General features: G+C 42.7%; 1 protein-coding gene across 2 annotated transcripts in view; it reads left to right on the top strand.

Annotated features, from left to right (window-relative positions):
- Nucleotides 1-15472, top strand: part of ITGAE (integrin subunit alpha E) — a 137953-nt gene that overhangs the window by 40365 nt on the left and 82116 nt on the right. For both annotated transcript variants that reach the window (XR_005777447.1, XM_040423354.1), the window contains exon 9: nucleotides 14193-14347. Coding sequence is in view for 1 of the 2 variants with exons in the window: in XM_040423354.1 (XP_040279288.1) it covers nucleotides 14193-14347 (155 nt within the window). In the remaining variant the exon portion in view is untranslated. The remainder of the gene's footprint in view (nucleotides 1-14192; nucleotides 14348-15472) is intronic.

Here is a 15472-nt window from a genome sequence, read left to right as displayed (position 1 = left end):
GCAAAAAATTCAAACAGGCAGCACTCTGAGGTAATTGAAAAAGTAAAGAAAAATGTATTCACCCATGTGGATGCGACGTTTCGGCTCAATGTTAGAGCCTTTCTTAAGCAGTTGTGCATATGAACAAGCCATGCTTATATATATAAAGTGCATGTGCAAACAATTGTACATCAATCAACATAATTACATATCAATATACATGATTCATAATCAAAATATGTCAAAAAGTATATGAGTATTGTGAACATAGTAACATAGTATATAAGGCCGAAAAAAGATATTTGTCCATCCAGTTCGGCCTGTTATCCTGTAAGTTGATCCAGAGGAAGGCAAAAAATCCCCTGTGAAGTACAAGCCAATTTTCCCCACTTAAGGGGGAAACAATTCCTTCCCGACTCCAATCAGGCAATCAGAATAACTCCCTGGATCAACGACCCCTCTCTAGTAACTATAGTCTGTAATACTATTACACTCCAGAAATACATCCAGGCCCCTCTTGAACTCTTTTAGTGAACTCACCATCACCACCTCCTCAGGCAGAGAGTTCCATAGTCTCACTGCTCTTACCGTAAAGAATCCTCTTCGGACTTCCGGTTCCGGCGCCGATATGACAAGCGGCAAGTGAGCGCAGCTCCGTCCCGGATTGCTCAAAAACCCTGTATAACCCCCGATTCTGCGAGGCTAGAAAGCCAAAAAAGATCCAACAGCGGCGAACTTGTCGCATGGAGCGTTATATAAAAGTTATGGGGGGAAAATCGAAAGGGAAAACGCAACCAAGAGGCGCCAAGGCTGACGCAGATACACCAAAGATGGCGGAGCCGATCATGATAGTACCTGAAGAAGAAGACGACACTCCACAGCTAACTGACAGCCAAGCATCTGGAGCGGATATTGCAGAGGAGATGTCACCTCAGGTGAACTATAAAAGGCTGGCCCTGGAGGTAGCGAACCGAATATTACCAGACCTACAGGAGTCATTATCCACTACAGTAGCGACAACCCTGACAGTGCTGCGAAGTGAAGTGGCGCGAAACACAGAGCACTTGGAGACAGTGGAGAATGGGGTACAGTCACTGCAGATAGAAGTACAATCCCTGCAACAACATATACAAGGTATGTCGACGGATAATAAAAGGCTGTGGGAGAAGATAGACGACCTTGAGAACCGTGCCAGAAGAAATAATCTTCGCATAGTAGGTCTCCCAGAATCCATCTCAGGGAAAGAGCTTCACCTCATTTGTGAAAGGGATATACCTGCTGCATTAGGGCTTCAATCCAACTGCAGAGCGGAGAGGTCGCACAGTGTAGGCCCGGTGAGAAATACGGCAGACGGTCGGGGAGGAGAAGATAACAGAGCTCAAAGGCGAAGACAAGTCATCGTGAGATATTTAGACTATTTTGAAAAAGCGGAAATATTACGTTTATATAAGAGCCGGTCCAGAGATCTGGAAATAAAAGGACACCGCATTCTGATTTTCGGCGACTTTTCAGCGGAGGTCACGAGGCGCCGCAGGGCCTTTTCGCAGATTTGCTCAAAGCTCTTTCAGCAAAAGAGAAAATTTGCTTTAATGTACCCAGCAATCTTGAAGATTTTTCAAGCAGATGGTCAAATAGATGTATATTCAAGTCCGGAGGAGTTCAAGGAGTTGCTAGAAGACCCCAGAGGCAGCTATGAAGAGAATCAGCAGGAGAATGACATAGGCAAGAGACTGCCGAAAGCATGGAACTCTCCCCCGTTTGAAAGATGGAATCCATCACATCCAAAAGATCAACGTCAGAGACCACAAAATGGACGTGAGACCTGATAGTATATCTTTATGTAGTGGTACAGACATAAGTCAGAATGGAGACTAGATACTGCAGAGGTAGAAGTAAATATTGCTGAAATGTTTATTACAAGATGCACAAATTTATAGTCTCATAATGTATGTTCCAGTTAGGAAGGTGACGTCGAAGAATAACTGTGATATCACCAGCCTGGTAATGTTTTGTTCAAAGAGTTAGCAGACAATTTGTCCCTTGATAGCATATATTGCGTACCTAGATGTAAAGAGAGCGAGGGACAGAAGATGAGAATGCATAGTAGGATACGTATATGTTATAATACTTTTCATACTTACCCTGTCATGTTGGGAAGAAGTGAAGTCTGGAAGTTAGGGATTTTAGAGAAAAGTGAATGTTCAGTGATAATGGTGAACGTTGTTGGGGAGGGGGAGGGGAGGGTGGGATGTTTGGGGAGGTTAAACAGCTTCAAGAGGGTCCGGCTAGAGATTAGATTACTATGGCTCCTTAGGGAGATTACAAGGGCATACCCTAAGATATTTGACAATGGTTAAAGTGGTCTCATGGAACGTGAGAGGGCTGAGATCCCCACAGAAACGGTTGATGATACTGAGACACTTAAACAGGTTAGGGGCAGACATCGCCCTCTTACAGGAAACACATCTGGGAGAGGAAGACTTTCATAGGATGAGAAAACTATGGGTGGGGGAAGTATATGGATCTAAGGCAAACAAACGTAAAGCTGGAGTGCTGATTCTGATTAGGAAAAATCTCAATTATCAGGTAACCTCCCATTCATGTGACAAAGAGGGCAGAATTGCACAAGTCTCCATACAGTCAATGAATAAAGTAGTGAGTATATATAATATATATGGTCCCAATGATTCTAGCGAAGGGTTTTATAGAGCAGTCATGGAAAGAGTGCTGGGAGACCAAGCAGCAGATAAGATAATTGGAGGAGACCTAAACCTAATAGCAGATTGGGGGGAAGATAGAAGAACGGATAGGGGAACAGATCCTCACAAGCAACGCAATACTAAAATTCTACAGGATCTCATGGAGACTTTAGGATTAATAGACACTTGGAGAACATTAAATCCGGAGGGACGCGACTATACATATTATTCCTCAGTACATAAATCATGGTCGCGAATAGATTACTTACTGATGTCAGGTAATTTATTTGGGAGATGCACATCTTCCTCTATTGAAGATATAGTGATCTCGGATCATGTGCCGATTACAATTGAACTGCAAGACCATACGCCTAGAGGGACTGATTACATATGGCGCTTCCCTTCGGATTTATATGAAAATAAAGATTTTCACAACCTGATGATAGGTTGGTGGGACGAATATATTGGAGATAATAATATACCCGATAATGCTCAGTTAACGTGGGATGCAGGGAAAGCGGTACTGAGGGGGAGATTGATCTCTCATGTTGCAGGTCTCAAAAATAAAATAAAAAATGAGATAGAGTCACATGGGTTAAAACTCAGAACAGCTTATAGAGAATTTACAACAAATCCAACAGGCAATTCGGAAGCAAAATGGAAGACAGAGAAGCAGGAATATGAATATTGGTTGCAAAAGAAGGAGCTGTTATATAAATCTAAGGTCGACGCACAGATATATAAATTCGGGAATAAAACGGGGAGATTATTGGCGAATATAGCTAAGGGTTACCAGCACATGACCCCGATTCTGGCCCTAAAAGATAAGGATGGCTCACTAAAACATGACCCTAAAAGTATAAATGAAATCATCAGGGACGTTTATAGCAACCTATACAAGAGTCATAAGGATGATGTGGAAGCCGGGAACAGTTGGTTAGATGCTATTAGTCTCCCAAGTGTGTCCCAAGAAGACTTGGATATACTTAATGCCCCTATTTCGGCTCAAGAAGTACAGAGTATCATATCAAACCTAAAACTAAGAAAAGCCCCTGGTCCGGATGGATATTCGGGAGAATTTTATAAAATTCTGGGAGGAAGAACCTCATAACTCCTGGCAAAAGTTTTTAATTCACATTCATCAGGGCTACTACTCCCAAACTCTGCGAATACGGCACACATAAAGTTAATCCCGAAACCAGGTAGGGATCCCCTACAGGCCACTTCATACAGGCCGATATCCTTGATTAACACGGATATAAAAATTTTGTCCAAAATACTAGCTGAAAGGTTAGCAGGTATACTTCCTAAGATCATTTCGGATTCACAAGTAGGATTTATTAAGGGCCGTTCGGCAGTAACAAACATCCGAAAAGTACTTACAGTATTAGATTAAATAAAAATGAGACCTGAATTACATCCATCCCCAGCTTTACTAACCATAGATGCCGAGAAAGCATTTGATAATGTAAGCTGGGGATGGATGAATAAAGTCTTGGACAGGATAGGGTTAGAAGGGAATTTTAGAACATATATTCAAGTACTGTACGCGAATCCTTCAGCCAGGATACACACACCAGGTTTTCTCTCGTCTGCTTTTGACATCGGCAAGGGGACTAGGCAGGGTTGCCCACTTTCACCGTTACTTTTTGATATCGCCTTAGAGCCCTTATCCCGCTATCTTAGCAATACCGGTGAGATAGAAGGAATCAGGATAGGTTCCAAAGAAATAAAACACGCTTTGTACGCTGATGATCTTTTAATTTTCTTAGAGAAACCGGAAAGAGATCTAACAACTCTGTTTAAGAAACTTGTAGATTTTGGTAGAGTGTCAGGCTTTAAAGTAAACGCAGATAAGAGTGAACTGCTGCTTCTTTCTCAGACATGTCAGACCAGAAATTTTGACCATCGCAACTGTCCGGTTAAAATTGCCAAAAACACAGTCAGGTATTTAGGTATAAATATAGGGAAAGCACCGGAATCGATTTACTCACTAAATTACCCTCATTTGGTGCAAAAAATGCAGGGAGACATTGATAGATGGAGACATCTTCCAATCTCTATAATGGGCAGATGCTATCTATTTAAAATGATCAGTTTTGCACGCCTGTTATATCCTATGCAAACAATACCATTACTAATTAGGCATTCAGACATACAGACCTTAGAATCGGCGTTCAGATACTTTATATGGAAAGGCAAACGCCCGAGAATATCATTGCGAAAACTTCAGCTTACTAGGGAAAAGGGAGGAGTGAATTTCCCTGACATTAGGAGATATAATCTAGCAAGCAACCTCAGGCATGTCTTAGACTGGTTATCAGGAAGACATAGTTATTCTAATTACAAACTAGAATCGGAACTGGCTGCTCCTTGGTCCCTGATAGGGCTCCTCCACACAAAGTTTGCTAATTTACCATCCTACTTGAAAAAGAGTCTTATAATAAAGGACACGGTAGCAACATGGAAGGCGATACGCAAGGAATATGGGTTACCTTTTACAATATCAAAGTACATGACTATTTGGGATCACCCCGAATTTGTGGAAGGCAGACACAATAAACAATTCCGTGAATGGAGAATGCAGGGAATACATTCAGTAAATGACATATGGCATAATGCGGAACAACGCTATTTTAGTTTTGAAGAACTGTGCAATAAATATGCGTTAGGTTCTGGTCACTATCTGTCGTATCACCAGGTTTACAATTTTTTAAAGTGTAGGGTAATAGATCTTAAAAAAGAATTCCCCACAAATAGATTTGACTTATTAAAAGGCACAGCTTCCTCCCCATTATCTTTATCTGACTTACATGGCAGGTTATTGGGGGCTAGACAGGATAACTTTCCTATATATCCGTTTAAGGCGTGGGAGAAAGAACTTGACGGGCAATGCACGCATGAAGATGTTTTGAAGGGATGGTTGTACCTGAGAAGGTTGATCCCATGTGAAATCTGGAGAGAGACACAATTCAGAATATCCCACAGGGCTATATACGGGTTTTATAAAACACAGTTGGCCATACAGGCAAGAAAAATAATGCAGTGCCCGAAATGCGGCCTAGAAAACTCCAATTTACTACATGGTTTATGGAGTTGCCCTAAAATAGTGAAGTTTTGGTCATCTTTCTCAAAATGGCTTAAAAACATCTTACATATTGAGATTACGTTAGTCCCAGGGCTTATATTGTTCCACTACTATCCAGAAGACACAAAAGTAGCACAGATTACGCATATATGTATTTTGACAGCAAAAAGGTGCATACTGAAGAACTGGTTGCAGCAGACAGCACCTTCAATCGGAGAGGTTGTCATACAAGTAAAATGGTGTTTATACAGAGAATTATTTTTAGCAGAACAAAATACGGATAAAGCTTTGTATAAGCTGATGAACAGGTGGAAAGGATTCATTATTAATGTGCTAGAGATCATGGAAATTAAAGCATTGATGAACCCGTTGAAGCAAACATCCTGGTACTTACGAGAACAATTAAAGGGTGCGTTAGGTAAATTGGAACAATAGGTTATCTAATGCCTTGTTGATAGGATGGGACCTGATCCTCTTGAAGCTGAGGGGGGTGGGGGAAGGGGGGGGGGGGGAGTTTGAACTGAAGTTTCATTGAACATGACATTTTGTCAAACCAGTGTAAATTTTATCAAGAAATGTATGTAACACAGCTTTGTAAACATTGGATATTGTAAATGAATTTTTTGATAAATCAAAATAAATAAAATTTTGTTTAAAAAAAAAAAGAATCCTCTTCTATGTTTGTGTACAAACCTTCTTTCCTCCAGACGCAGAGGATGTCCCCTCGTCACAGTCACAGTCCTGGGGATAAATAGATGATGGGAGAGATCTCTGTACTGACCCCTGATAGATTTATACATAGTAATTAGATCTCCCCTCAGTTGTCTTTTTTCTAAAGTGAATAACCCTAATGTTGATAATCTTTTAGGGTACTGTAGTTGCCCCATTCCAGTTATTACTTTAGTTGCCCTCCTTTGAACCCTCTCCAGCTCTGCTATGTCTGCCTTGTTCACAGGAGCCCAGAACTGTACACAATACTCCATGTGTGGTCTGACTAGCGATTTGTAAAGTGGTAGGAATATGTTCTCATCTCGGATGCCCCTTTTGATGCAACCCATTATCTTATTGGCCTTGGCAGCAGCTGCCTGACACTGTTTTTTACGGCTTAAATTGCTGTTTATTAAAATTCCTAGGTCCTTTTCCATGTCAGTGTTACCCAGTGTTTTACCATTTAGTATGTACAGGTGATTTGCATTATTCCTTCCCATGTGCATAACTTTACATTTGTCAGTGTTAAAGGATAAATGTCCGTCACGGCCATGCCCATGACCGTGACTCCTTTACCGCATGCGGTTGCCTGCGGTTTTGTATGGGCGTTCAACCACGGGTGAGGGCTGCTTGTCTGTGGCCTCACTTGTGGTTGCCGCGGGCAACCAGTGTTGTTGTTAGCAGCAGAGCAGCCTGAGCGTCGCTAGGTAGCTTGCTGCCCTGGCATGCGGTCTCACCTGACGTTCCTTTTGTTAGGTGTGTTTGTTGTGTGCACTGTGTTGTAGTTTTTGTGTGCACTTTCCCTTTATGTATGTTTGTTTTCCCTTCTGTGTTACTGGAAGGGTTAACTTCCTTCCCAGTGTGTGTGTGATGTCACTGGGTGTGTCCAATCCTTGGGTGTGGCCACTGGGGCCTATAAAGACCCTCTCTCTTGCAGAGCTCAGTAGGTTGCTTCAGCATGCTTGCTGATAGCAGCCTCCTGTGTTTGTTCATCCGCCAGTGAGAGCCACCACTGTGGTCATAGTTTAAGTTTAAGTTTGAGTATAGGTTTTAGTTAAAGTTTTATGTATGCCTATGTCTTTATGTGTGTGTTGTAGCAAGTTTGTCTGTTGGGATTTTCATATGTGTTTGTGCAGCATAACGGTTCTGGATCCCTGTCTGTTTAGGGATCCAGTCAGCAGGGCTGTGGCAGGTTGGTGAATGTCTGTTCACCTGCCATTTCCGTATTGCTGTTTCTGTTCCCCTTTTTCCCAACAGCTTGGCCATTGAGGCTCCTGCTCCTCCGTGTCAAGGAGGAGTAGGTTGCCTTACCCAGCTCCTAGCTCAGGGATCTGCGGAGGGTAAGACAGGGCTCCGAGGTTCCGGCGCATGGGCCCTCCTACCTTAAAGGTCGGCCCATGCAGGTTAGGAGTTAGGGTCAGGGTAGGGACGCTGTAGGAGGTGACCTGCTCCCTGTCCTGTGGCTTCATGGCCGAGTAGCTACTTAAACACCTGGCACCTCACGGCTGAGGGTTTCCCCCATCCTCAGCCGTGACACTGTCACATTTAGACCCTAATTTCAATTTTCATATATGTAGTTACTAATAACATGATATTCCAGAATCAGTTACTATTAGACTGACTTACCCCATATTTAATAAGAATAGGCCTTTAGCAACCAGTCTGCATAAAACTGCAATTTCACTATTCAGTTAAGATGGCCGCCACTGCCCTCACCCTGAGGCTAATCCCTCACTAGCCAGTAACAATAGCCCCCCAAAAGTGTCAGTAACCAGAGCCCTCCCCCTAAAGGGTTAATCTCCTGCAGCACAAAGGGGTCCTCTTACCACATGTGTCACGGCTGAGGATGGGGAAAATCCTCAGCCGTGCGGTGCCAGATGCTGTTGGTCTACTCGGCCAGGAGAACAGGATAGGGAGCAGGTCACCTCCTAATAACGTCCCTACCCTGACCCTAACTCCTAACTGCATGGGCCGACCTTAAAGGTAGGAGGACCCATGCGCAGGAACCTCGGATCCCTAACTCACCCTCCGTCCGGTCCCTGCGCTAGGAGTCAGGGTAAGACGACCTACTCCTTCTAGGCACAGAGGAGCAGGAGTCTCACTGGCCAAGCTGTTGGGAAAAAGGGGAACCAAAACAGACTAACGGAAATGGCAGGTGAACTAAGTAGTTCAACCAACCTGCCACAGCCTTGCTGACTGGATCCCTGAGAACACACAGAATCCAGAACCATTAGCTGCACAAACCAAACGAAGGAAGGACCCAACAGAACATCAGATGGACATCTCACACAACATGACATAAAACATAAAGTGACATTTTCTTTATGACCACAGGGGTGGCTCTCACAGGCAGATAATACCACAGGAGGCTGCTTTCAGCTAAGCATGGCTGAAGCAACCTGCAGACCTGCAAAAGCAGTGAGGCTTTATAGGCCAAGAAGCCACACCCACAGTCAGACACATCCAGTGCACACACACACTAGGAAGGAGGTTAACCCTTCCAACACCAGGGAAGGAAAACATAAATTAAAAGGGAAAGTGTCCAACTCAGAAACACACTGTGGCTGTTGCCGCAGGCAACGACATGGGTGGCAACCATGTCCTGGGAGTCAGCCCGAAGGCCGGGACACTGCCACCACATGTACACCATGCAACCAAACGTTGCCACGGGCAACCACAGTGAGGAGAAGATGTAAGTGTACACCACACAAAACAGAGAGTGCACACCGACATACAAAAGTGCATACATACACACAACTCCTAGGAAACTGCACACATAGCTGTTGTCCGCGGCAACCGCACCTGAGACCAACTACATTATGCCTCAAGCTGCGGTTGAAACTACAACACAAAACCGCGGGCAACAGTATGCGGCTCCCAAGGAGTCACGGCCAAAACTGTGGCCGTGACAACATGTTGCTTTCATGTATACACTGAGCAGATGGCAGATCTCCCTTCCCTGGTCTGCGCTGCTCCAACTCTGCATTCTCCAGCTCTGCTGAGTGAGGGAGCGTCTGCCAAGCGCAGGGACAGGGAGAAGTGCACACAGACCAGGCACTGTTATCAGCTGCTGGGGAGGACCTGGCTTTAATCATTTACTTACAGTCCCTGGCTGTCAGTAATGTGAGCCTGCACCCAGCCTGCTTCTGCGTCCTCCGTCCTTCAACAGATAGACGGACCATGCCTAGCAACCCTATTTTAAGCACAGGTAAGGCTACTTTCACACTTGCGTTCAGAGCGGGTCCATCTGGTGTCTGCACAGACGGATCCGCTCCTATAATGCAGATGTTTGGATCCGTTCAGAACGGATCCGTCTGCATTATAGTTTAGAAAAAATTCTAAGAGTGAAAGTTGTTCAGACGGATCCGTCCAGACTTTACATTGAAAGTCAATGGGGGACGGATCCGTTTGAAAATTGAGCCATATTGTGTCAACTTCAAACGGGTCCGTCCCCATTGACTTACATTGTAAGTCTGGACGGATCCGTTTGCCTCCGCACGGCCAGGGCACAATAGGGATACCTCCCTATTCTAGGGTAAGGTATCCGGACAGGGCCGCCACTTGCGGGGTAGGAACTCTGTATAGACAGGCAGGGTAACAATAGCAATGTCCCTATCCCCAATCAGGGATTATTAGGGATATTGGTTCCCTGCACTGTCTACATCTTGAAACTACCAACGACCACACCTAATAATCAGCCTAGACGTGGTGCATTTCCTTTACCGCGCTTGGTTGGTCCCTATGAGGGTTGCGTCGTAATGGTAAGATTTTTCCCTACTTTTTAAGCCATATCTAACCATTTATCTATATGTGGCGCTTTGTCTTTTAAATAATTTATCAGTAAAAGTTACATTTGTTTATTTTATTTTATGTGCCAACTTTGGGGGACATGAGGGGGGTGAAAGCATTATGTATGACAATGAGTAGTAGATAAAGGCGCTCCCACTAGCAATTTAGAAAACAATAGAAGTAATGAGGGAGCTTAAAATAGCTCCCTCATTACTTCTATTGTTTTCTAAATTGCTAGTGGGAGCGCCTTTATCTACTACTCATTGTCATACATAATGCTTTCACCCCCCTCATGTCCCCCAAAGTTGGCACATAAAATAAAATAAACAAATTTGCCCCCACACATTATCCCACCATATTTTCCCCCCACACGTCCTCCTGTGTGCACCCCGGGCCCCTCATGTCCCCCAAAGTTAGCACATAAAAAAAAAAAAAAAAAGAAAAAAATAACTAAAAGCTAAATACTTACCTGCTCTTGCTCGCAGAGTCCCGACACTGTACTGCTGAGTCCCGGCACAGGCGCGCGCGATGACGTCATCACACGCGCCTGCGCTGGGATTTCACTACCTAGTATGCCTGAAGCCTATGGCGGTGATCGGCCGCGGGGCAGGAAACTATGTGCTTCGCTCCCTACCCCGCCGCAGTATGTGGGTGTCAGCGCTTCAGCAATGAGCGCTTCCATCTGTATTGATGGAAGTGCTCATTGCTTCTAAGCCTGCTGGCACCCCTGTAAGAGCCGGCACCCGAGGCGGATCGCCCCCCCCCCCCCCCCCCACTGCTTTACACAGTTTAGTGTCATCTGAAAAAATTTATATGAAGAGAATAGGCCCCAATGCTGACCCCTGAGGTACCCCACTAGTGACAGTGACCCAATCTGAGTATGTACCATTAATAACCACCCTCTGTTTTCTATCACTCAGCCAGTTACTTACCCACATACAGACGTTTTCTCCCAGTCCGAGCATTCTCATTTTATATACTAACCTTTTATGTGGTACAGTGTCAAATGCTTTGGAGAAGTCCAGATATACGGCATCCATTGATTCACCACTGTCTTCATTCTTTCATACACATTATTGTTTTCAAGGTGCCTGCTAGCCTCTGTTACATAAAATTCCCTAGTCATTAGGACCACGTTGCCCCCCCTTGTCCGCCGGCTTTATGACAATATCATCACGGGGTTGTAGCCACCTCAAGGCTTTTTCTTCCCCTCTATCTATATTTTTGTGTACTTGGGGGTATATTAGATATTTTTATGTAACAGAGGCTAGCAGGCAACTTGAAAACAATAATGTGTATGAAAGATTGAAGACAGATCCCACACTTAAGACACAGGGTTTGTTAAGGGGTCTTCTGCACAAGTATGTAGAAAGAAGGCCGAAAAATGGCTGCCCCTGTTTGCAACAAAACCTACGTGGTAGTTTTTGCCCAAAATCCACAAGTCACTGACCCACCCTCCTGGTAGACCTATTGTCTCGGGGGTTGGGTCAGTGACTGAACCACTGTCCAAATATATTGACTGGTTGCTCAGACCGATGGTGCAGTTTGCACCCTCACATCTTACAGACACGGCTGATCTATTGCTGGCACTGGATTCTGTACAGCGGCAGGATGGTTTTCAGCTAGTGTCCCTGGGTCTGGAGAGCCTGTACATGCGTATCCCACAGGATGAAGGCATAGAAGCAGTAATGGAGGTCTTGAGCAACACTGATAAAAGTGCGGTCTTTTTGGACTTCATTAAGGATGCTCTGAGCTTAATTTTGAAAAACAATGCCTTCAAATTTGGGGATAGGTGGTACAGGCAGAAATTCGGTACCGCTATGGGCACTCCAGTCGCATGTACTTTAGCGAACTTGTATTTGTGAGATTCGAAGATAAATATATATACTCTGTTACTAACCCCTTTTTGCCTTATATACAGACCTATTTAAGGTTTATAGATGATGTATTCATTGTGTGATCTGGCACAGACACCATTTTTGGAGATTTTGTAGAGTATTTGAACAAAGAGAATAAGATGAATATGACATTTACGTATAACTTTGGTCATTTAAGACTTGAATTCCTAGATGTACTTATATCAGTAAGAAATATGGAATTGGTTACTGAGGGGTATCGCAAACCTACGGCTACTAACTCATTGTTACACTATTCTAGCTATCATCCGCATAGTGTTAAAAAAGAAGTCCCATATGGCCAATTCATGAGACTAAGGAGGATTAATAGAACAGAGGAAAGTTTCTGGAGGCAGGTCCTGGATTTAAAAAGGCGTTTTGCTATCCAGAGGCCACCCCCTGAATTTATTAAATGAGGCCATGATGAAGGCCAAAAATTTTAAATTTACACTAGATAACAAAATCTGCTTCAGGTACTAAGGTGGGGACTGACAATCAGCAGGGGATTCCCCGACCTTTTGTGTTCTTTTTCAAATATAGCCCAATGGCTGATCGAATTAAAAAAATAGTGAGAGAAAACTGGGATATATTGGAAAGAGATGATAACCTTAAGGACATCAAGGGAGCCCGTCCAATAATAACATTTAGGAGGTGTTATATGTTAACAGTCCGGCGTCGTTTTGTAGAAAATAAACCTAGCACTTGGCTAACAGGTTGGTGGCTTACAGGTTGGCGTCCCAAGGGGAATTGCTGTTGTGGTAATTGCTCATTTTGCAAGTTTAATCCCCAATGGGAATTTTTATCTTTTATCCTGGTGGATTACAATATAGGGTTATTACCTTAATTACATGCAAAAGCAAATATGTAGTATATTTAATATTATGTGTATGCAGCCGATTCTACATAGGGAAGACCATTAGGCGTCTCAATGAAAGATTTAGAGAACATGTAAACTCACTCAGTACAGGCAAGGGGTGTCCACGCTTGATTGACCATGTAAACTCTGAACATGGAGGAAGGTAGTGTCCTCAGATTTGCTCGGATTGAGATTGTATCGAGTCCCCCACAAGGGGGAGACAGACATTGTGAACTTTTGAGAAGAGAAGGGAAATGGATCCTACGCTCATGCGCAATTGGTCCTCTGGGATTAAATGAAAAACATTATTTAGGAGTGTTTCTGTAACATCTTATATGTCTATTGGAGTTGTTTGTTTTTAATGTTGTGTGTTTTGTAAACACTTCTTTGCGATGTCGGCTTTGAGGCAGGGTCACATGGATGCGCCGCTTTGCGACGCCGGGTGTGATGTCACGTGCGGAGATCGCATGTGGGAGCCGACATAAATATTAGATGACACATTTGCATCGATGTGTCAGTGGCCCGAGGAAGTGCTTAGGAGCGAAATGGCTGTCGCCATATTCTTGTCTGCATTGTATGTTCATCCGCCCCAAGCCGTCCGCTGATGTATTTTAAGTCGGATACAATAAAGAGAAGATTGCACCATGGTGGGTGCCGCCTGTTTTTCCTCATATTTGGGTATACATTTAAGTCTATTTGGGCTGAGCACTGCCTGGTCACAGAAATCGCATCTGATGTGAAAGGTGACAGTGCCTGAATGAGAGAGGGAAGGAAAACGCAGTGCTGCTCGGACTGTTTTCTATCATACTTTGTCATATCAACTATCTATCTATCTATCTATCTATCTATCTATCTATCTATCTATCTTATCAACTATCTGATATCAACTATCTATTTAGCCCATCTATTTATATAATCAACTATCTATCTGATATCAACTATCTATTCACTATCTATTTATCTATCTATCTACATTATATATATATATCTCAATCATTTTAACTATCTGTCTATTTTTCTATCTCATATCAACTATCTATTTATTTACTGTCTATCTCATCAACTATCTTCTATCTATCTCATCAACTATTCTCTACTGTATCTATTTAAGAATGTCTGTCCGACTGTTTGTATATCAGGTTTAGTATTTTACTCCTTATTTGTTCTTTCTTCGTCAGTGTGAATTTGCTGTTGTACAGTTTGGAAGTATAATACAAACAGAATTTGACCTCCGGGACAGTCGTCAGGACAGCCTCTCTATTCTACGCAAAGTTAAAGAAATAAATCAAGTTAAAAATGTGACAAGAACAGCATCTGCCCTTCTCCATGTTCTGTGAGTAATGTTTTACAGGAACAATATAAGTATAATTTGGCAGATGACTTGATGCAGCAGAGTATGTTGAGGCTTGAAAGAAAAGTTTAATTCCATATTACACCCTTATTGGCCAACTAATATTTTCATTGTTGCATTCCAAGAGTCATAACTTATTTTTTTCCTATCGATGTAGCTGTATGAGGGCTTTTTTCCAGAGCATTTGTAGTTTTTTTACTCCCCTTTTGGGGTACACATAACTTATTAACTTTTATTAAGGGAATGTGTAATCAGAAAATGACTTATTGTTTAAATCACACTTTTAACATATTTTGAAAGAATTTTGGTGATGTTATTATTAGTTTTAGCACTGGCTACTAAGTCTAATAATTGGCACCACTTTTTGGTCTCTACAGATCACTTTACTACAGTTATATATTATTCTAAACCTGCCTGTAATGATAATGAGATATCACCTCTGTGTATAGATAAGACAGGATCCACCATTCACAATAGGTGATTGTCAGAGCTTATCTGTTCTTTTCTTCTACAATGGCCTCTGCACAGGGCACAGAGCATGTCCAGAAAACTCTCCTATAGAAGTCAATGAGGTCCCCTCCTGACCATTGTGTCTATGGACCATTGGACTGCTGTAAAGCAATTTTGTTTTTAAAATCTTTGTAAATGCTGTTAAGAACAGCTCAGGCAAGATGGCAACCCCTATAAACAAATTCAGAAAACAAAAAAAAAATCTGTAGGAGATCTATCTGGTTTTAACTGGCAGATAAAAATTTTGGTGACACATTTCCTTTAAGTATTTCTGAGGGGTGGTAAAAAAAGCAGCAATTCCGCCATTGCCTTTTTAAATTTTGTGATGTTTACTGTGGGGCATAAATAAAATGATAACTTTATTCTCTGGGTTAGTATGACTACAGAGATACCAAATTTATATAGTTTAAGTTTTACTACTTTTGGACAATAAAAACCTTTATTTTTTTATGTTTTTTCATCATCACAGCCAAAGACCCATAACTTTTCTATTGCTTTGTTTCAATTTAGCCGTGTGAGAGTTTGATTTTTGTGGTATGACTTGTAGCTTTCACTGGTACCATTTTGTGGTACATAAAACTTTTTGCTTGCATTTTA

This window comes from Bufo bufo, chromosome 3 (genome assembly GCF_905171765.1).
Source record: "Bufo bufo chromosome 3, aBufBuf1.1, whole genome shotgun sequence".
Classification (NCBI taxonomy): Eukaryota; Metazoa; Chordata; class Amphibia; order Anura; family Bufonidae; genus Bufo; species Bufo bufo.
Note: the sequence above shows the minus strand (reverse complement) of the source record. Positions and strands in the feature narration are given on the sequence as shown.